Source organism: Glycine soja, chromosome 2, assembly GCF_004193775.1.
Source record: "Glycine soja cultivar W05 chromosome 2, ASM419377v2, whole genome shotgun sequence".
NCBI lineage: Eukaryota > Viridiplantae > Streptophyta > Magnoliopsida > Fabales > Fabaceae > Glycine > Glycine soja.
Genome location: NC_041003.1, coordinates 1399785 through 1423853, shown reverse-complemented (window position 1 = coordinate 1423853; position 24069 = coordinate 1399785). Strand labels below are relative to the sequence as shown.

The following is a 24069-nucleotide window of genomic DNA, read 5'->3' as shown; positions in this document are numbered from 1 at the left end:
TCAGTATTGATGAAGACTACGAGGGATGTTTGGATCACTTTGCATGCTTTCGTGAGCAACTTCAGCAAGTTACAAAATTAAGTAACAGGAAAGAGTTTAAAAACTCTTGCAATATGTCCCTCTATACAATCCCTCCCCCTTTAAAAATGGAACTGAGTTGTGTCTTAGAAAGCAAATCCTCGGATAACTGTTCATTGATTAATGTTTTGGTCACAATTGTGGGGTGGGGTACTGCATTTGCTTTAATTGGTTATTGATTATTCACAACAGAAGGAAATTGATTATGAAAATGTGAATATTGATGAGATTTTAATGAAAATGATGGTGATTTAAGTCCAAGTGATAGGGGTGATAATGTAAACGTCGTAGAGGGTGATAATGATGAACAAAAGATGCCTTATAATAAGCATGGTAGGAACTTGGTGATTTAAATGATTACTTACAAGCAAAATATGGTTCATTCCAAGGTTATCAAACTAAAGAGTTTACGTAGACTTGCGAGAGTTGCATAAACTCGAGACTTAACTCGTAGACTCATAAAAGTCTACTTCATATAAAAATAATAACAAAATATTTATAAATAACATACTAATTAAACATTTCAACAATATAATAAAGCAAAATAGTGAATCATAAAGTTCAAAATATTTAATTAATCAAGTCTAGTAATAATATATCACTACTAGATAATAACTTGCAGAAGTTATAATAGTGGTAGATCATTCTCATCGAGGTTTTAATGTCATTAGAGAACAAAAGCTTGATATTATTAAAGGTAGGGATTTTGTATTTGAGAATAACACACTAAATAATTGAATGTTATACAGAGAGAAAACAATAAAAAATTATTTACATTTTGGTCTAATTTTTTTAACTTGCTAGCTCGTTGACTTGGTGATAAACTCGAGAGTCTATCGAGTTTACTCAGAGTTTATAGAGTTTGTCTAGAGTTTACTAAAAAAAAGAATTTACTCAAGAATTAACTCACAAAGGACTAAATTCGTAAGAGTTAGCGAGTTAATTCGAGATTTTAATAAGCACAGTTCATTCTATTAGTATTATAGGGGATAAGGGATAGTAGAATAGGTGGATCACATTATGGGAGAAGAAAAAAGAAACTAAATCTTCTACTTGAAGACTCCTCCTCTAGCTTTGAATGAAGTTTTAATGACTTTCGTTTTCATGATTCTTCTAAAATAGTCGTTTTGAAATCGTAATTGTAAAATTCTTTGTGGCGATGTTGCATTGCACTCGAGATTTTTAGAAGCTTAATTAGAATTTGTCTGGTTCATTTAAGAGTTTGTATCGGCTCAATTGGTATTTTTGTGATTCTACATATGCTTAAACTTTCTTTGGATGTCCATATTATTGGGACGGTTCTGCCAAAATTTTGGTAGAAACTCCTTTGATACGTAAGTTTAAATTGTATTTATATTTACTTCATACTTCTTAGTATAGAGTTAGGCTTAGTTAAGGTTAATTATACTAATATTATAAAAGTTTATACAACATTCTGTTAAAAAAAAAGAAGAAGTTTATATAACATTCTAAATAAAAGGTACATAAAGAATTACATGTTTTTAGTATCAGGTACAAACATAAGATTATTTCCCGCTGTAGCTGCTGCAATAACCACAATCGCGATAATCGCATCTGCAATCATAACCACAATTTTATAAACCTTGACCCTAAGGTCTTTGGTGCATTGTTCTAGGATATATGTATATAAGCTTTTTGCTTTCGTATAAATAATACTTAATACTTCAATGGAGCCGATGATGAAACAAGGAATTATAAGAACAAAACATTCGAGCCAATCAATCAGATGGTCCAAGCATTTTCTCAGGTACCACAAGCTTGTCAAAATCTTCAGAGCAGAGCACTCCGAGTTTCAATGCAGCTTCCTAAACAATCATTTCAATTTCGATATTTAGCCAAGATTTATTGGACAAAAACACAAAAACTATTAAGTGATCAATTCACTCATATAAATATCACAACTATTAATGAAAAAAAGAATCCAAGAGTTGAAATGGTTCTGCAAGAATAAACTTGTATATATAGTGTACTTCTTAAATTTAATTTGTTAAGAATTAATATATGGCAGCATAATTTTTTTGTTAATATTCAAAACGAGAGGTCAGAATAAGCAAGACAAACAGGAAAACAAGAATAACAATGGCATCATCACCTTAAGAGTAGTCCCCTCTTTGTGAGCTGTCTTGGCAACTGTTGCTGCCTTGTCATAACCGATTTTCTGGAACAGTCAAATTAACTTCAGTTTCAAAAGAATGTGAAAACAAGGAAGTTTCAGGAGTAAAATAGAGGAAACTTACTGGGTTTAAGGATGTGACAAGCATAAGTGACTGCAAGGTGAGATAAAAGTGGAACACAAAGTAAATTAGCATAGGGATCTGAATCTAACATTAATTTGGTATCATTTGAGATGTGTTTCAAATAAGTCAATAACTCACCTCATGCAGTAATTTTGAAATTCTTTCCCTATTAGCTTGAATACCTCTCAAACAATTCTTTTCAAAGGAAGCAGACGAATCTCCAAGCAGTCTCAGCGACTATCAAAATCCAAATAAAGATTAAGCATTCCAGTACATCTTTTAGGAAATGCAGGATATTGCACACACACTAACCCACCAACCTTTTTTCTTCTTTTTCTGGGCCATCACCATATACCATGTCAACACGACAGACAAATGACTACACGAGCAATGCAGGAAAAGAAAAAAATCATAAAACATAATGGTATCTAAAGTATCTTCCATCCCCATTTCCTATTTTACTGACATAGGCATAGCAAAGAGCATCCAACTTTCTAGCCAAGCCCACCTGACTTGTATCATAAATTTTCTGAACAATCTCTGTTTTTATGCTCCATGTGTGCTTGGACCAGTTCAAAAGTCCAAGTATTAGTATGTAGAAGTTCCCTTTTGATGATATTATTATAAGAGCCAAAGTACTCTCTAACTAATCTTTTAGCTGTCAAAATATCTCATAAAAATTTGAACCTAATTAACGACTAGTGAGAACTTCCACTTTATGTGATTGATAGATTATAAATAACATAAGAAATATATAAAACATACATGCAGGAGACAATTGGCAATCATTGGCTTGAACACATTGAGCTCAAAATGACCATTTGATCCACCCACTGTGATTGCAACATGGTTTCCCATGACCTGAAATTCGTGAATCATGACACCAATTAAGAAATTGCCTGTCACGGAAACTGTTTGCTAACTACAATGGTCATAACTAAGTATTTTAATAAAATGAAGTGATGTCTACCTGTGCACACACCATCGTCAAAGCCTCACACTGGGTCGGGTTAACCTTCCCCTGAAACAGAATAAGGTTGTGGCTTAGAGTCAAACTCCAATTGTAAGGCACATAGAAGGTGTTGTCTAACTTATCCCTAGTAAAAATATAAATGATTGGTGCAATTAAGAAATACATAGAGAATTGAACTAATCATTTTCTTTTGTTTGCATTAGGATATCTCCCAACTATAAGTTGAAGACTAAGTGCATGTTTAATTGTCATTTTGAAGGCTCAAAAGTATGTTCAAGAAGTAAAATTGAAAAGACATCTTGTTTGGTTTTGAGTTGAGTCTGATTTTAAACTGAGTTTTGTTACAACTTGAAACTTAATTAGTTTGAAATGGAAGTAAAAAGGAGAGTTGCTTTTACAAATTCAGTTTGCAAAATTAATTTCATTCAAACTTTTGTTTACAAACTAAAATCGAAATGAAGCCTAATTCTTTTTGAGGCATACAGACCACCAAAATCAGTACTACTCCTAACAAAAGTCTTCTCCCTACCAATCATTCAATATGGAGTTTTTTAATCCCATTTTTACTTGGGTGAGCTAGACAACTCCCAAATAAAATAATGAACTATAGAAAGTAACAAGAAAACAGCCCACTGTGTAACAAATATAGTCAGTCAGCATGAGGATCTTACAGGCATAATACTGCTTCCTGGTTCGTTTTCAGGAAGAATGAGCTCCCCAAGACCGCAGCGTGGACCACTATAATAGGATAGCATTACGCAAACTCATTAAATATTATGAATAATTTTCTATTGAACATTAAAAAAGAAAAAGCAATTAGTTAGTTGATGCCATATTACTAGCAACCTACCTTCCCAATAACCGTATATCATTAGCAATCTTCATCAATGAAGCCACAACAGTGTTAAGGGCTCCACTAGTTTCAACAAAAGCATCATGGGCAGCCTGCAAAAGGAGAATATGAGCACACTGACACTGCAAGCCAATGTTTTGCTACATATGAAGCGAGTTTAATGAAAGAACTGATGTAACGTAATGTAATGAAATAGCATATGAAAAATTAAATGCAAGGGAAAATAAAGTTTTAGTGACAAACCAAGGCCTCAAACTTATTTTCTGCCGTGACAAAAGGCAGATTTGTTTCCTCAGCTACTGCTGCTGCTATCTTGGCATCAAACCTGAATTTCATCTAGAAAATTATCACTGTTTATCTTTAGTTAAACCACATATTTTCTTCAGCCTTAAAAGGTAGGTTTGGTATTTATTATTTCATAATAAAACAAACCCATATCCATAATATCTCTGGAGGGTAGAGAATGTCTAATTTTCAACAATTACATCCATAATAAATTAAAATCAACTGTGGAATATGTGCAAGCTCGTCATTCCAGGTAATGTCCATTCTTTTTGGTATTGAATGATGGTAACTAGCAAGAAAATAAACCAAGCTTGATGAAAATCTCATATCAAATGGAATAATTTGCCAAACAGAATGAAAGGAAATCTGCTATTAAATTCATTTTAGCAGACATCAAATAGCTTACAGAAATAAACAACACACAGTAATGTCACAAAAAGAAAATATAAGAACCATCACTTAGATATAAAAAAGAAGAATACTTACCCCTTCTTGGTATTCAATCCAGTCCCTACAGCTGTACCACCCTGGGCAAGCTGTTCAAGTAACACCTCTGCTTAGTAGAACTCCAAAAGTAAATAGTGTAGAACAAGCAGTTATGGTTTGTACTTAAGTGTCTAACCTGATACATGCGTGGCAAAGTGTCAATTACTCTATCAATACCGTACTTCACCTGTAGATAGAGGAAAAAGTAGTGACTAATGAGAAATCACTACCCACAGGATATTACCATCCAACATCAATGATACTGAAAATACAGAACAACATAAGGCATAAGCCAAACATAAGAAGGCTTACTTGTGTAGTATATCCACTAAACTCTTGTCCAAGAGTCAAAGGTGTTGCATCTTGAGTATGAGTGCGTCCAATCTTGACAATATCTTTAAATTCAACTGACTGATATTTTTTTTAGAGGAAAAGGCAAAAATTTAAATAAAAACTAATAAAACAAAAGCAAAGATAAAAAACCATTTTAAGAAAATCAGTTACAAAGCCAAATACCTCCGGTTTGTAAAATTTCATCTAAGAGGCACATATTTTGTCAAGGTTAATTTCCTAACATGCAAATGCAAAGTGCATACTTGAGAGCAAAAGGAAAATTGAGATAAAGAGCCAGAGAAAAACACAACCTTGAAGCCCAGAACCACAAGATAAGCAGATAAAAACTGAAGATCAATTCACCAGAATTCTTTATATCGCACATTTATAATACTGCAAATCACTCAAAATAACACGACTCACAATATCACAGGAGGGGCACTGTAATCTATCCAAAATACTATGATCAGTCTAATTAAAAGTATGTACTACAATTCAAACCTTTGAGTTTAGAGTATCGTGTAACGTTTTAAGGCTGGGGATCAGTCTTGAGTTTATTTCCGTTGCGGCTGCAATGTGCATTACCTGGAAAGAAGTAAACAAATATAGATTAAAAATTGTATACCAGGTAACACAGTAGGAAAACAATTCATCAGGAATTGTACACCATTGACAGTGAACCAATTCAACAATAAATTTGGGAACATATCATTACAAGAGGCTTACAGTTGGGAATGTATCATTAGAAGACTGTGATCTATTGACATGGTCATTTGGGTGCACAAACTTCTCACCACGCTTATGGCCAAGAATCTCTGCTGCTCGGTTTGCAATAACCTGAAAAGATCAGAAAAAAGAAAATGGATTCTCAAGTCTTAAAGACTATTATGAATTATCTATCTAATACACAATGAAGATGGGATATTTATTAATATAAGTACACTAATCTGAGATCCTTAAATGTGAGCTATAACATGTTTGTATACAGAACCTTAAGGTTAAGGTTAGGTGCAGCTGACAAATAATAGTAGGAAGCAGTAACTAATTAACCTCGTTAGCATTCATGTTACTTTGAGTGCCACTCCCAGTTTGCCATACAACGAGAGGAAAATGGTCGTTTAGTTTTCCCTCGGCTACTTCTTGTGCTGCTTGCATTATTGCTTCTCCGACGTTGGGATCAAGACCATACTCCATGTTCACCTGCATTAAAACTATAATTGATCAATTGAAGGAGGATGGAATAATAATTTAAGAGACCAATTGAAAAAAATATAATCTTTTGATATAATTTTAGCAGAAATTTGCACCAGCTTTTTATTGCAATGTTTCTTTTTTCAAATAAATCAAGATTTTTAATATTATAAGAGACACTGGAAGTTAAAATCTTATCAAGATTAATCTTATCATGATCTCATATTCTGAAAAATGGTTCACTCAAAATAATGTAATAAATATACAAAATAATCAATACAAATACAATATTATCAATGGAGTTTACTTCAACTAATTAAATAATATATATGAGTTATTGTGAATTTTTTATACTTAAATTCAATTCTTATGAATAATTTTTTTTATTACGGTTGAACCAACTGAGTTAGAACCCTAAATATATATTATAGATTTATTTATGAAATTTAAGTTTAATACAAATTAGTATTCTAACATTGTAATGCAAAAAGTAAATATTTTTTTTATATAACTAGAATGCATAACAAATGGTCACAAAAAAATGCCTGATAAATAAGTATTTTTAAATATATAAATTATGTTTTTTTAATATATATAAATTATGTCATAATAAAAATTCATAATAAATACATGTTTTTTAAAATATAAATTATATTTTAAATTTATAATAAATAATTTATATTGAGATACGAGGTTATTATTAACTATTGTTAATTTTATAAAAACAATTAAAATTCAATTTGGAAATTAAAATGAAAGGATACATTTATATTGAACGCAGCAAGCAATTACAAAAGACCAAGTATATAGTTAAGGATATAATGATAGTGATTTGTGATAGCGGAGAAAGAAATTTCTTAGTCTAGTTCTTAAATCAAATTAAGTTTGAAATTAAAATTAAGAAGTGCATAAGAAATAAAAATAAAATTTTATGTACAATATATGATATTAGAATAAGAAAGGTGCCTCAACGAGAGTAATAACATCTAAAAATACTCTCGTTTAATAAAACAAAAATCCTAAAAATACTTTTTGTTGAAGAACAACTCTTAAAAACACTCTCATTCATAATTAAGATTCAGATTTATAGTATAGAAATAAATTATATTACTTTTTTAGAGGGAGAGAAGTACTGTTCGTAAAAATACAAAATTATTTTTCACCAATAAATAATAAAATTACACTTAAATTTTTAATAATTACATTTGCACACATATCTTATTATTACTTAAGTTATATTCAACACTTCAATTAACTTTTAAAATTTTTTAAAATGTTATTTAAAATAATATTTTTAAAACGTTAATTTTTAATTTTTTATATTTTCTTTTATTTTTATCCTCAACACATTTTATTAAATTTTCTTATTATACTTTTTATATAAAAATAATTTTATTATTTTTATGTCATTTTATATTTTTTAATTATTTCAACTGTTATAATTTAATAAATTAATTTTTAAAATTTTAATTTTCAACTATCAATTAATTATGTAACTTTCAGTTCACTTTTCAATTTTTAATTAACTTTTTAGCTAATTTTTTCAAACATAAATTTAATCTTACTAATGAAAATATTAACAAATAATATATTCTACCATAATAAATTTTGTGATATGATTTTTTAAATTAATAATAAATATATTTTAAGAAAAGGAAGGATAACTTTACCTAGACTCTGGATATCTTAAGAAAAAAAAAATACTCACACAGTAACACTGCTCAATGGGACCCCGTGCCCGGGACCAGCAAAAATAGGTATTGTAATATATTTAAAAGATAAGTTGTAGTTTTTTTTCTGACATAAAAGATAAGTTACAGTGATTATTAAAATATTAAATATCTTAATTTTTTAAAATAAAAATATTACAAGAAATAAAAGAGAAAAAAGAATTTAACTCATTTGTATTGTTAGTGTAAAATATTCTTACAAACTAATAAGAATTCACCATATCGTAACATTATATTAATCAAACTTTTATTAAATGGCCGTATAAAAGCCTTTTGCATTGACATTTTATTAAATTGAATTTTTAAAATAGTTCATTCTCTACTAAAAATATTAAGTTATATTAAAAAGTATATTTTTAGATACATGCTTTTTATTTCTAAAATATTACTGATCATACTTGTAATTACTATTACCGCTAAATGTAGTTTTTTTTTAAATCATTTAAATTTTATTTGAAATTAAATGTGTTAAAGAATAAATTGAATGAATTTATCTTTTTATATATTGATAGTGAAATGTTATAAATACTTAATTATAAAACTTCATAAATTTATTAAATTAATTATTAAATATAATTTTGCTTAAAACCTTGTAGTTTTTTGTCACAACTCTACACTTAAGAAGATGCAGATAACATGTGCGAATAAGAGTATGTATATATCTAGTGGGTACAAAGATGCAAATTAAAATTGCTACCCACCACACTAGTATAAAGTCAGTACATGTATATTTTTCAAATACAAGTATGAGGAACGTATACATTATACTATGTTAATTGTCATCCTTAGATGTGGACCGATTGGATTGATTTTAAAGTGAAAAATTAATCAATCCAATCACTCTAATCTCTTAACTCACCATTCAATCAGTTTGTTTTAAAATAAACAATCTAAACTGACCATATTCAATCTAAAGGGGTTTTGATTGAATTAATTTTTTTAAGGAAATATTAAATAAATAATAAGATGTATAATAAGTATAATGAAAAATAAATAAAATATAAAATATTTCATTTATAAGTCATAATATCATTAATAGTATTTGTAAAAAAAATATTTCACAGTAGTATAAATATTTAAATATATACTATTAAAAAAATTCCAAACTTAATAATTATATATATATATATATATATATATATATATATATATCTTTATTCGAATAATTACTAAATTATTAACTTTAACTAAATATATTTTTCACAAATTATTATAATTTATGGAATAATTTTACAAATATATAACAAATAAAAATAAAAATAGGAGAGATGTTATTTGTTTATAAAAAAAAAAATTACGCACATATATAAATTTGGTTTGGATTGAAATGATGTCATATCCTTTTATTTCATTCTCCTGCAATATTGAATGGAAAAATAAAAACATTTAATGTCTTAAAAGTACATAACATATTTAAAACTTATCATTAAAAGGTAATAATTAAGAGAAGAAGTAAGAGGATTTAGAATTATTCAACTACTAATGACCAGATGTACGACACAGTATATATCAAAATTCAAAAGTCAAAACTATGACAACTGTGTCATTTTGCCTAGTAGTTACCACAGTCCTGGGGTAACTGTGCAGCAAGTAGCTAAGAAGGGATGGTGCATGGCTGCATGCAGTGCAGAAGAAGTGAAAAAATGAATGTTGACCTTAGCAGCGCATTTCTTCAAGACGCCAAAGGCGCGAATGATGGGTTCGGGCATGCGTTCGCGGGGCCCACCGATATCGAAGTTCTGCAACGATCTTTGAGTTTGTGCTCCCCATAATCTATAACAGTAGTTCAGAAACACAACACAATCAGATAAGAAATGAAAAAAAAAAAAAGAGGAAATGGCAGAAAGGGAAATTAATTAAGGAAGACGAACGAACTTCTCGGAGGGAACTTGAATGGCTCCAAAGGTATCTCTTTCTTCCCTGAAGGAAAGTGCCATTGTACTTCAATTTCAAACGATACTTCAAAAATGAAAAAGGGTAATATTGCAGCCAATCTATAAGGATACCACACGCAGTCTCGTTGGAAGTTGGAGCTGAAATCTTTCTCTCTCTCTCTCTATATAGATATATTTAGTATGAATCATACGATAATATTCGTAGGTTACACACTTTACAGGTGTAGTTCTCTCAGTGATTAGCCACTCTTCTAACCTCACCTGTCACTTTTATGAAAAATGATTTTTCGAGATCCCATAAACACCATAAGAGAAATACAAACAGATGAAAATACATGATTAATAAGATTGATTATATGACAGGACAGAAATAGATAAAAAAATAAAATAAAATATTAATAAGATGTTTGTAAATGATAAAAGTCTAAATATTACCACCCCTATCGAAAGGAAAATTATTTGTTTTGTGTGTTTACACCTGAAAAGAAAGAAAAAATAAAATTAAAAAAGTGATTGCTTTGATTGTTGGTGATGTAATATGTGATAAAAAGAAATTTGAGATGGTGATGAAATATTTGTAATTTATGAGTGTTTAAATATCATGTCTCTCCGAGAAATTAAAGCACATTAATCATAGCGAGCAATGTGGTCAGTCTCACTCCTACCCTACAGGATGCAATAATACATATCAATAATACTGAAGAAGAAGAAGAAGCAGCTCGTGACGGACCAGGGATCGGATAATTTCGGATTTCCTGCACATTATAGATAGACAGCTAGGCTCTACAGTTGCATAATAATTATTGGTTTTTGTGGTTAATATTTCATGCAAATACGCGAAGCTGCAGTCTTGAAAGTTTTAGCATAAAAGAAAAGTGGTTTGTATAATTTGTTGAGCTAACAAGAGCATTTTAAATTGAAGAATAATATACACACTTCGTATATCATACACTTGCTATTTGATATCTTTTATTTATTTCTATATTTTATTCATATTGTTATATTACTCATCATATATTCTCTTTTATCTCTTTCTTTCTTTTAATGTATCATATAAAATCATTACGTCATTTACGTATTGGATGTATTTTCTCAATCTCATTATAATCATTATAATTATTGTGTAAAAGAGAAAAAATTAAAATAATTATTATCATTTTAACTTTTCATTATAATATTAATTAACTTTTTTATTTCTATATGTTAATATTAATGATAGACAATCAAATTTATAAATGAATTAATAATGATATAAAAATATTACTCGCTTTTATTTATTTATTATTATTTTTTATCCGTGTAAAATAATAACTTAGAATAACTATTATAATGGAACAACGGGATTATCAAATAATGGCTATGTTTAATTGGTTTTTGATTTGGGATGTTTCAAATTTGGGAAAGTAAACTTAGTTTAGTGACATATTTAGAAAATGTTTGGTTTTCTCTTTAGGCCTCTAAACTTAGTTTGAAGAGTAAATTTATTTTTGTGACATGTTTGATTACCTCCAAAAATATGTTTTCACATTAAAAAAAAACATGTATGCAAACTTAGTTTTATAAAAATAAGACTTTAACTGATTTTGCAAACTTTAATCAAAACATGCAAAAAAAAGTACATTTTTATCATATAAATATTTTATACTTATGACATGTTAATAGAAAAAATATCATTAAAGCGATATAGAAAAGAAAAAAATCATTAAATAATATCACAACACATCAACATGTCATACTATATATTGCTATTTTTTCATTTAAATATTGTGCATAGATTATAAAATAAATTATATGTTAATATTTTTATTAAATTTTGAATAAATTATTATTTTATTTTTCTATTATCCTTATAATTATGCTTTTGTTTAATTAAAGTAATAATGTTTTTAAGATTTAAATATAATAAAAATAATATTTAACAACATCTTAAATTTTTAAAATGATATATAAATAAAATGACTTTTCTTAATCCAAAGCGATAGTTAAAAAAATCAGAGATAGTAAAACTTCTAAAAGTAAACTCTAATTATTAACGGACGGTTATACTATAACCAAAAAAAAAAAAAAAAGCAAACCAAAATGCAAACCAATTAATCCTTAGTTTTTCTTTTTACTAAGATGGATTTTAAATTCTTTTTTTACAAAATTTAATTTTAAAATTATTATAAATTAATTTTAGACTATTTTAAAATAGAGTTCAACGATCATGTGTAATATAGTTTTACACTACCGGTTAATTACACGTCATAATCAATATAATTTTTAAAATAATTATCATAAATTAACAAATTTATTATATATGATGAATTGTGATTAAATAACAATATAAAATTATTTTATATTGCTTGTGCATAATTTATTTTCTCTTTAAATAAGTTTTAACTATTAACATGTTGGTCAAAGTAAAACTAAATTGGATGTATTCCTTCTCTAGAGTGTAGATGAAAAAAAATTGATTGAAAAGAAAACTCCATAATAAAGGTGATTATTAGTTAGATTATTTGACTAATATTATTCATCAACAAGGTCTTGTTGATAATGAATATTCTGTATCAATTTGATGGTAAAAAGAACTTTAATTTTTTAAAAACAGTTTTGATGAAAATCTAATTTTATTCCTAGTTTGATTTGAATATGGTTTGATCTAAAATTAAATTTTTTAAAAGTTGATTAGATTTTAAAATCCAAAATATATTTACATTTAAATTAAATACATACTGAGTTTGGAGAATTTTTTTCTGCCTTTAATCAGTTGAGTCGTCATTTCTTTGTCCTGAATTTTATGTAGAAAAAATAAATTAAATCAGTTGAGACGTCATTTCTTTGTCCTGAATTTTATGTACGAAAATTATACCTTTGAATCGCTCACACATCAATCACTGACCATTGTTTTGCTATTTCTACTCCTGTCGCCTCTCTCTTTTTTTTTTCTTCTATATTTTGTCTTGGCCTAGTCGTTGTCTTTTTTTTTATGTATAAACAATATTTTAGTTCTTAAACTGATAATAATTTAATTAAAAATACAGCAAGAACGGAATATGTAAAAAATATAATAATTACATCTTGATGCTAAATTTACACAAGGAATTAAATAAAAAAATTATTCTTTCAATAATTAAATTATCACTTGTTTACATATTTAAATATCAAAATAGTTATTTATCTTTTTTTTATCAAGAAAAAAATGGTAAAATGGGAATACATTACCCGAACCGAAACAAACCTTAATGATGACATGTTGAGACGGTTAGAAAAAAAATATGTCACCTAAAAAAATTAGTGTAGAAGCATAAATCGTAAATAAATATTGTTCTCAGTTAAAGGTTAAAAGTTAAAAGTACTCAACTAATAATTAGCACGGAATCAAGCAAATACCTATTCCTATGAAAGTATGAATTGTCTTTTGCTTGTATAGGATTCTATTATATAGAGTTAGTCAAGACAATTTTGATTCACTCACATGCTTTACTTGTCTGCAATCTGCATGCACTTAATGGACACTCGTATCCAAAACCCAATAGCACGATTGATTTCAAGTACTCTTACAACTCATCGCTAGCTACTTGCCGTTTGCTTTAAATGATGAGCCTTCTATTCACGTTATTTTTCCCCCAAAGCTTCACTTTTATGCCTTACATAAGCATTTGCAGAAGCATTATTGATGGGGCCCCTACACTGCACTTATCACTCTCATACTGTATATTACCAAATAGACTTATTCCATCTACTTTATTTTCTTGTTCTGCCAATTTATCATCCCTACGTTGCAACCACTTATCAGCAATCAATTATCATATGGACTTTGCTTATTTCTCCTGTCTCCATTCTGTCTCTTTCATCAGTTTCGGCCTCTGGGATCACAAACCACTACTCCTTCTAAAACTTAAATCAAGATCTGATAGATCGATCGTTAGAGTTTCCCATTTAGTTCAATTCAAAATCTAGTGAAGTGAATAAAACAATGGCTTTTTTAATTATACCATTAAGTTTATTTGTGTTTCATTTCCCTCATCGATCTGTTGTACAACTATATATATGGGCAAAAGAACGATCGGAAAACATAACATATTGTTTATTTGTTTTTAGTATTTCATGAATCAATAGGAAGAGGAGGGTACAATCTTTGACACAAGAGGGAACCTAATATACAGCCTAGGAAAATAACATTTACTATACGTGTCCAGCCACCAGAACCCGGCCCAGTTCGACCGCGGTTTACTCCACTCAGGCCTCACCCAAACACTCACTTTTTTTTATAAAATTATTAGTAATTAAGAAATTAATAAATTTAAATTACGGATACTATAAAAATCTGATAAGGACCTATTAAAAATATAAATAATTTTTAATATATATATAAAAATTTGTTTTATAAAATAATTGGTGGGGGGCATGCCCCCCTTGGTTCCTCCAAATAAGATACGCCAGTGACGAACAAGATATGGATTGGATCTCATTGGAGTTGTCTCTCCCCCCTCCCTTAAAGTTTCTTTTCCCTTGTATCCAACAAATTAAAGGACAAACATGGTAATGTGTTAACACCTTCTCTATACAAAATTCACTTCTAATCCCAAATTTAATGTTTAAAGACTATTTTTTAAAAAAGTTTTTTCAATGTTTTTTTAATAAATATTAACGGGAGTGGGGACTCTTCTATTTTTAACATATTTTTGTTTTAAGGTGGATCTAGTTGCGACAACTACCATGAGTACTCTAACATGGGTTTCAATTTGGAACACTTTTTGGTTCGACACGTCAATGAAAGTTGTTAAACGACCCATGTTCAGATCTAACAAGCTAAGTAACGCCAGCCTAGCATTTTAGACACTTTCATGTTGCGGGTCCCTATTTTACATTCTCTTTCAATAATTGTACACATATATATTGTCATGTATAAATTTTTTAATGCACTCTTTATTTTATTAATATAAGTGTCTTTACTAACTATACCATTTATGTATTTTAAGAGAATTTTTAGCTATAATTTATTAATGCATTCATACTAAAAAAAAATAAGGATGTGCATGTTAATAAATTTTACAAACATGTGCTAATAATGTTTAAATACTTGTTAATAAATATTTGTTTTTTTAGTATCTAGTTATAACTTATTAAAATATTTATACTAAAAAATAAATATGTGTATTTTAACAAATCTCATGTGCGTATTTGGTGTTCATTGAACAAATGTTAATTGTATGTATAAATATAATAATTAGTTTTGTTTCATAAGTAACTAAGAATAAAGTATGTGTCTAGATAAATTTCTTCATAAGTTTTTATAAAAAAAAAATACCAACAAGTCATTGATTGGAATGAGACAGACTTCAATTTTTTTTAGTAAAGTTTTAAGTTTAAATTTCATGGATAAAAAAAACATAATTAAAATAGAAAACTCTATTAAAAATGATCAATTAGATTTTTTTGACAAACTTTAATTATTCACAAAATTGACAAATATCCACACCAACATCACTATGATAAAAAAAATTATAAATAAAAATTAGCTCATGAATAAATTAAAATCAACATTTCAGAAAAGGATAAATATTTTTAACTCATGCATAAACAAATTTTAATTTATTGAAAAACTTCTTTTATTTTTTCTTCTTATTTTCTTTTTTATAAGTATTTATGAAAAAATTTACCTAAATCGAGCCTGAATAATATGATTCGATTACATGTCCATACATGATTAACTTTGTCTAACAACTGGTTAATAGTAAAGAAACGTGATTGTATACAATCATTTATATGTGATTAATAATGTTATAAGGGTACGGTGTTGAAATTTCAAACTATAATTAACTTTGTCTCACAAATAAATAAAAATATTGTGGAGTTATTAAAATGTTAACAACAATTAACTGTACCTTAAAAGTGATTAGTATAAATCACATATTGATCATTGTATACAATTGTATTTATTTAATTTTAAACACCTATAAATCCAAACTAATCATAATTACACATTTAATTAACTAGGTTTTCCGGATGAACGTTGAGTGTATAAGATAGCTAATCATAATTCCAATTCTAAGTTTTGTCTTTTCCTAAACTATGAAGTTGTTGTGTTTAACAACTTTGTGCACATAAACTTATTTGCACTTGAAAATAGATTTAACTTGATTATTCTCGAGAAATAAATATTTAGGGTCGGATTTCCTTCTCATTTTTTAAAAACTATTTTCTAAAACAATTTGTCTTTATTTTTAAATCAATTTCTCATGTAAGGTCTTTTAAGTTTTAAAAAATATTTTAAAAACCAGCTAAAAGATGTTTCCCTTTTCACTTTCCACTTTTCAATGATAGCGTATGGGTTAAAAATTAAAATGTCTACTAGGTTTGAGTTAAGTTCTTTTTATTTTATTTGTAGTAATTGAAGTTAGATGGTATAAGATATTTACAATAATTCACCTATTTTATTTAACCAACTTAACCAACTGAATTAGATCCGCTTGGTTTGAGTTGATTGTGTGTTTCTTCCTTTGTCAAATTCTGTTTTCGGATTAATAGACACAGACGGGGGAAAATGGCATTGGCAGCAAGCCAGAAAAAAAATGGCACGAGGTGACAAACATACGCTGGAGGCTACGGTAGCTGCTATTTCCAATTTAATCTTACTAAAAAAATTATTTTCACCATTCAATTTTTTTTCTATTTTTTAGTTTTTGAAAACTAAAATCAGTTTTTAAAAATGGAAATCAAACACACAAAAAATTTTCAAAAATAAAAAGGAAGCGAAAGATTTAAGAATTGCTCAACTCTTGCATTGTCATATATATGTTCTTGTACATAATCCCTCCCTCCTTAAAAACTAAAGAACTGAGTTTTCATAGAAATCAAATCCTTAAATAATTGTTTATTAATATCATTAGAGTGATGTTTACCTGAAGTTTTCGGTTTTGTTCGAAATATGGGGCGAGTGTTTAGATCACAATTGTGGGGTGAGCCATTATATCTGCTTTACAACTTGTGAACCTATATAGGATTACTGAGATTCAGGATAAATTATACTCTTAATTAGTTGTTGACAACTTATTAGAGGGCTATATAGAATCTGATTCTTGTGCATATCCTGTTAAATCCATCGACCTCCTATGAAGAAGAGAATGGGATGTGTTACTATACATACATCACTAGAAGGATATAGGTCTTCATTTCCCAGAACGTTGTGCAAAATTGCTATTAGATCTTGGGTAGTTTTGGACTCTAGCCCTCTTTACACAATTAATAAAAAAATTACCAATAGCTTTATAATATCAAATATAAATCAGGGAAAGAGTTTATTAGACAGCAATATGTAAAAGTTTTTATAATTTTAACCAATCAAACATTAACGTTGGCATAACTTTTAATCACAATTAACGTTGGCATAACTTTTAATCACAGCTAACCGCTCCCATAATGACGCACGTAACCAGCCCTGTAATAAAGGGTATAGCAAGATCAGGAATAATTCTTAAAATAGGGGTTGATCCTTCTATTAATCCAAAAACCGAGTATGCAAATTTTGGTTAAGTGTACGGTCCAAATTCAACCCCGTTATTATTACAAAATAAATAAGAAAAGGAATAGAAAACGGGGAGTTTCAGTCAATGAGTAGATTTAAGCCATTTATACCAATTAGAATAGGCTCCATGCAAAATTTATAGGGAAAAACCAAAAAATACATTCTATTAATCATCTATCCTTTTACAAAATATTATTAAAAAACACCTTAGATGAACCTGAAACAAAAACAACAGCGAACCTAAGATTTATTTAACTATATTTGCTATAAAAAAAAGATTTATTTAACTATAGTAAAATTATTAAACACCTATTTTACCACTCCTTCTCTTTATCATCGACACGGATTCATCGCCTAAGCAAGACAGAACACTATGTAAAAACTAATAACTCTATTATGACATTTTATAATCCAGAAATAATTGGAAATATAATGCAAGGACAATGAATACAAATTTTCCCTTTATTTGGGTCAGTAAATTTCTGCAATACATTGTCTCATTACAAATTTGGAAGAGCTCTTCCCTCGCGAATATCAACTGAGGAAGCCAAATTATTGTTCATTGGATTGCCATTTCTCAAACCTATCAACGGGTGTGGCTAAAAAATACTACCTCAATGTAGCCGATGATAAAACAAGGAATAATTAGAACAAAACATTACGAGCCAGTCAATCAGATGGTCCAAGCATTTTCTCAGGTACCACAAGCTTGTCAAAATCTTCAGAGCTGAGCACTCCGAGTTTCAATGCAGCTTCCTAAACAAATATTTCAATTTCCATATTTAGCCAAGATTTATTGGACATCCACGAAAAACACAAATTAAGAAGGGATCAATTCATTCATTTAAACATCACAACTATTAATGGAAGAAAAAGGATACAAGAGTTGAAATGCTTCTGCAAGGATATACTTGCATAAAGAATATGGTTCTTAAACTTAATTTGTTAAGAATTAATATGTCAAACATGATTTTTTTTTAATATTCAAAAAGAGGTCAAAATAAGCAAGACAAACAGAAAAACAAGTATAACATGACATCATCACCTTAAGAGTACACCCCTCTTTGTGGGCTGTCTTGGCAACTGCTGCTGCCTTGTCATAACCAATTTTCTGAAACAGGCAAATTCAATTCCGTTTAAAAAATATGTGAAAATTAGCAAGTTACCGGAGAAGACAAGAGGACACTTACCGGGTTTAAGGATGTGACAAGCATTAGTGACTGCAAGGTGAATTAAAAGTGAAACACAGCAAATTAGCGTAGGGATGTAAATCTAACATTTGGCATCATTTGAGATTTGTTTCGAATAAGTCAACAACTCACCTCATGCAGTAATTTTGAAATTCTTTCCCTGTTAGCTTGAATGCCTCTCACGCAATTCTTTTCAAAGGAAGCAGATGAATCTCCAAGCAGTCTCAGTGACTATCAAAATCCAAATGAAGATTAAGCATTTCGGTACATCTTTCAGGTAATGCAGTAGGAGATATGATTTCATATTGCAAAGTTTTGGAATAACATAAAAGCCAACGTGGTGTGCTTATATAGCACACACTGCAGCCTTTTATCTTTTCTTTTTTTTCTGGGGCATCACCATATACCATGTCATCGCAACAGACACGTACATAAGCAGTGTAGAAAAAAAAAATCATAAAACATGATGGTATCTAAAGTATCTTCCATCCCAATTCCTATTTTACTGACATAGCAAAGAGCGTCTAACTTTCCAGCCAAGTCCACCAGACTTGTATCATAAATTTTCTGATGCCAAACTGTCAGAGGAACAATAAAGAAATTAACAGCTCCCATATACCAAGCTTGTGCTGCTTGAACATCTTGGTTTCTATGCACCATGTGGGCTTTGAACCAGTTCAAAAGTCCAGGCGTAAGTATACAGAAAAGAAATGTTTTGATAGTATTATTCTAATTTCTAAGAGCCAAAGTAATCTATAGCCAAAATTTTAGCTGTTCTAATTTCACAAAAAAAATAAAAATGAACCAAAATAATGCCTAGTCAGAAGTTCCCCTTTATGTAATTGATAATTTAGAAATAACGTAACACCACAAAAGTTATACATAAAACATACATGCAGGAGACAACTGGCAATCATTGGCTTGAACACATTAAGCTCAAAATGACCATTTGATCCACCCACTGTAACTGCAACATGGTTTCCTATGACCTGAAATTCATGACACCAATTCAGAAATTCCCAGTCACCATAAAATTCAATATGTGTGATTTTATTACAAGTCATAGAAACTGTGTTTGCCAATCAGTATTTCATAAGTCATAACATTAAAGTATTTTAATAAAATGAAGTGAATTGATGTCTACCTGGGCACACACCATTGTCAAAGCCTCACACTGGGTAGGGTTAACCTTCCCCTGAAACAGAATACAGTTGTGGCTTAGAGTCAAATTCCAATTGCAAGACAAATAAATTAATGAACTATAGCAAGTGACAAGAAAACAGCTGGTTTGTGTAACAAATTTATATTCAGTCAGCATGAGGATCTTACAGGCATGATACTGCTCCCTGGTTCGTTTTCAGGAAGAATGAGTTCACCAAGACCGCAGCGTGGACCACTATAATAGGATAGTATTAAGAAAACCCATGAATATAAATAATTTTCTATTGAACATGAAAAAGAAATTCGTCAATCGGTGTCATATAACTAGCAACCTACCTTCCTAACAACCGTATGTCATTAGCAATCTTCATCAAAGAAGCCGCAATAGTGTTAAGGGCTCCACTAGTTTCAACAAAAGCATCATGGGCAGCCTGCAAAAGGAGAATATTAACACACTGCAAGCCAATGTTTTGCTGCATGTGAAGCAATTTCAATGAAAAAAGCTGATGTAATGAAATAACATGACGCATTAAATATAAAGAGAGGGGGGGGGGGGGGGGGGTTATAGTAACAAACCAAGGCCTCAAACTTATTTTCTGCCGTAACAAAAGGCAGATTGGTTTCCTCAGCTACTGCTGCTGCTATTTTGGCATCAAACCTGAATTTTATCCAGGAAATTATCATTGTTTATCCAAATTTATTTCTTTAAAAGTTAAACAACATATTTTCTTCAGCATAAAATTACAAGCTTGTAGTAATTATTTCCATGATAAAACAAACCCATATCCATAAGGTCTCTAGAGGGTATAGAAAATATCTAAGATCTAATTTTCAACAATTACATCCATAATTTATTAAACTCAATGGTGGAAAATGTGAATGCACATCAGTCCAGGCAATGTTCATTCCTTTTTGGTATTGAATGATGGTAAGAAAAAAGGCCATGCTGTGATGAAAATCTCATATCATATGTAATAATAAGCCAAGCAGAATGAAAAGGAAAACTGCTATCAAATCCATTTTGGAAAACATCAAATAGCATATTTAAAAAAAAAAAAAAAAACACTGACATGTTACAAAATAAAAATAAAATATAAGAACCCCCACTTAGCTATCAAAAAGCATACATACCCCTTCTTTGTATTCAATCCAGTCCCTACAGCTGTCCCACCCTGGGCAAGCTGTTCAAGCAAAATCTCTGCTTTAGTCAGAACTCTAAAAGTAAATAGTGAAGAACAAGCAGTTAGCTTTTGCATTTGAATCTAACCTGATACATGTGCGGCAAAGTGCCAATTACTCTATCAATACCATACTTCACCTGCAGATAAAGGAAAAAAGTAATGAGAAATCACACCCCACGAACTGTCAGGATTTTACAATGCAGCATCCATTATAGCAAAAATACAAAACAGCACAAGCCAAACATAAGCAAGCTTACTTGTGTAGTATACCCACTAAACTCTTGTCCAAGAGTCAAAGGTGTTGCATCTTGAGTATGAGTGCGTCCAATCTTGACAATATCTTTGAATTCAATTGACTGGTATATTTTAAAAAGAAGAGGCAAAAAATAAATTAAAACTGATAAAAACAAAAACAATGATAAAAACCAATTAAAGAAAACTAAATACAAAGTCAAATGCTTTCAGTTTATAAAATTCCATTTTAGAGGCTCCATATTTTATCAAAGTTAAAAGGTTCCTAACATGTCCACTGTCATAATAACATCATTAGATATTTCCAATCCGAATTGCATACTGGGTAGCCCAAAAAGAAAATTGAGATAAAGAGCCAGAGTAAACAACAAACTTAGAATAGAACTAGAAAATTGTATCTAGCTATAATACAACCAAGGAAGCCCTGTATTAGTACTGGTAAAATGGCCAGAAGCCCAGAGCCATAAGATAATCATATAAAGACTGAAGAATATATCAATTCACCAGAATTCTTACATTTATATCACAGATTTCAATGTAGCATGATAAAAACATATCAAGTCTAATGTAAATCACTTGGAATCCTCTGTAACCAGAATGACACAACTCACAAAATGGCAAGAGGGGGACTGTAATATATCCAACATATTATAAATTATAATTAGTCTAAAAGTATGAACTAGAATTCAAACCTTTGAGTTTAGTGTACCATGTAAGGTTTTCAGGCTGGGAATTAGTCTTGAGTTTATTTCCATTGCGGCTGCAATGTGCATTACCTGGAAAGAAGTAAACAAATATAGATTAAAAAGAAATCAATACTTTAAACAAGAGCTGTACAGTGGATAAACAAAGTTTAAGAAAGTCTATCAAGAGTTGCACTACACAGATGGCGAGACATATCAACAACAAAAAAAAACGGGAATATATATAATTACAAGAGGCTTACAGTTGGGAATGTATCATTTGAAGACTGTGATCTATTGACATGGTCATTTGGGTGCACTAACTTCCCACCCCGCTTATGCCAAAGAATCTCTGCTGCTCGGTTTGCAATAACCTGAAAAGATCAGAAAAAAGAAAATGGATTCTCAAGTCTTAAATACAATTATGAACTATCTATAATATAAAATGAAGATAAATATGTATTATCACAAGTACACTAATCTAAGATCCTTAAATGTTAGCTATAACATATTTATATGCAGAACATTAAGGTTAGGTGCAGCTCAAAAATAATAGTAGGAAGCAGTAACTAATTAACCTCGTTAGCATTCATGTTACTTTGAGTGCCACTGCCAGTTTGCCATACAACGAGAGGAAAATGGTCGTTTAGTTTTCCCTCGGCCACTTCTTGTGCCGCTTGCATAATCGCTTTTCCAACGGCGGGATCAAGACCATACTCCATGTTCACCTGCATCAAAACAACCATTGATCAATTGAAAGAGGATGGAATAATAATCAAAATCGAAATCTACGACCAAAATACCTAAACATAGAAAATGTTGCAGTGGAAGTAGAAGAAGTGAAAAAATGAATGTTGACCTTAGCAGCGCATTTCTTCAAGACGCCAAAGGCGCGAATGATGGGTTCGGGCATGCGTTCGCGGGGCCCACCGATATCGAAGTTCTGCAACGATCTTTGAGTTTGTGCTCCCCATAATCTATAACAGTAGTTCAGAAACACAACACAATCAGATAAGAAGTGAAAAAAAAAAAAAGAGGAAATGGCAGAAAGCGAAATTAATTAAGGAAGACGAACGAACTTCTCGGAGGGAACTTGAATGGCTCCAAAGGTATCTCTTTCTTCCCTGAAGGAAGAGGAGTAGGATCTGGTAGAGGAAACAAAACGCAAGGCGAGGAGCGTGGTTGAGTTGGATCCAGCTGATAAACGACGCGAGAGCACGTACAACGCCATGGTTGAATTTGAGTGGGGGTGGCGAAGGAAGGAGTCACCGGAGCATAACACTTGTCTGACCAATCAGGATACGCGATTCCGCAGTCTTCTTCCAAGTTGGACCCCAAATGAATAGTCTAGTATTTTTGTTCAGCAAAAACCCATACCAGTTTTCATTTTTTGTTCGTGTCCATGAAAAGCAATAATAAAATGGGCCACAACTTTTTTTTGTTTCCGTTGCTAGTTGGATTTGGTAACGTTTTTGGGGAATTTCTTTGCACACCATCAAATTGCTGGTGCACCAGCGCTTTTTCTGTTTTTCCAAAATTACCCTGGGCAAATTTATGGATCCATAATCCATATGAATCCATTATGGATCCGTAATCTGTATGGATCCATTACAGATTGGCAATCTCTTATGAGCCCATGTGGATTAACAAATAATTAATTTAAAATTAAAGTTCCATTCATGATTCAAATTTGTGACTTTTAGGTTATTAATATAATGTTCTAATCAATTGAGTTAACAGATCAATTATGTTATAAAATAATTAATGTCATTATATATAACATTAAAATTTCTAATGTATATTTAAATTTATATAATAAATTTTGTTGCATTAATTTCTAATATTTATTTAATGTACATATAAATTCACATAATAAATTTTGTGACAATTTTGGTGCATTAAATATATTAGTACAAAATTAATTATCACAAAATTTATTATATAAATTTACATATACATTAAATATACATTAGAAATTTTAGTGTTATATATAGCGACATTAATTAT

At 29.9% G+C, this 24069-nt stretch overlaps 2 protein-coding genes across 2 annotated transcripts; both read right to left on the bottom strand.

Moving 5' to 3' along the window:
- Positions 1-1516: 1516 nt before the first annotated feature.
- Positions 1517-10407, bottom strand: LOC114378710 (fumarate hydratase 1, mitochondrial). Its single transcript, XM_028337349.1, has 17 exons — positions 10063-10407; positions 9843-9960; positions 6317-6466; positions 5993-6103; positions 5768-5851; positions 5246-5344; positions 5070-5120; positions 4934-4983; positions 4406-4487; positions 4160-4254; positions 3981-4047; positions 3307-3357; positions 3102-3197; positions 2475-2573; positions 2337-2366; positions 2192-2257; positions 1517-1904 (listed from the first exon to the last, which is right to left on the bottom strand). Exons 1-17 carry the CDS (start codon positions 10122-10124, stop codon positions 1818-1820), a joined length of 1398 nt encoding a protein of 465 aa, XP_028193150.1. The 5' UTR covers positions 10125-10407; the 3' UTR covers positions 1517-1817.
- Positions 10408-18039: 7632 nt separating this feature from the next.
- On the bottom strand, positions 18040-23396 carry LOC114378704 (fumarate hydratase 1, mitochondrial-like). Its single transcript, XM_028337343.1, has 17 exons — positions 23142-23396; positions 22922-23039; positions 22641-22790; positions 22326-22436; positions 22072-22155; positions 21385-21483; positions 21214-21264; positions 21078-21127; positions 20523-20604; positions 20283-20377; positions 20115-20181; positions 19930-19980; positions 19679-19774; positions 18918-19016; positions 18786-18815; positions 18641-18706; positions 18040-18351 (listed from the first exon to the last, which is right to left on the bottom strand). The coding sequence occupies exons 1-17, from the start codon at positions 23291-23293 to the stop codon at positions 18265-18267; spliced, it is 1488 nt and encodes a 495-aa protein (XP_028193144.1). The 5' UTR covers positions 23294-23396; the 3' UTR covers positions 18040-18264.
- Positions 23397-24069: the final 673 nt, after the last annotated feature.

Bases quoted from the DNA above. Each gene is read 5' to 3' on its own strand.
- LOC114378710 (XM_028337349.1), bottom strand. From the start codon at position 10,124: ATGGCACTTTCCTTCAGGGAAGAAAGAGATACCTTTGGAGCCATTCAA. The intron at 4,488-4,933 runs GTAAGTATTCTT...GATGAAATTCAG, and splicing joins GGATTGAATACCAAGAAGGG to GTTTGATGCCAAGATAGCAG. The intron at 2,258-2,336 runs GTAAGTTTCCTC...TGACTGTTCCAG, and splicing joins TTGTCACATCCTTAAACCCA to AAAATCGGTTATGACAAGGC.
- LOC114378704 (XM_028337343.1), bottom strand. From the start codon at position 23,293: ATGGCGTTGTACGTGCTCTCGCGTCGTTTATCAGCTGGATCCAACTCA. The intron at 19,017-19,678 runs GTATGTTTTATG...GGATTTTGATAG, and splicing joins TTGCCAGTTGTCTCCTGCAT to TCACTGAGACTGCTTGGAGA. The intron at 18,707-18,785 runs GTAAGTGTCCTC...TGCCTGTTTCAG, and splicing joins TTGTCACATCCTTAAACCCG to AAAATTGGTTATGACAAGGC.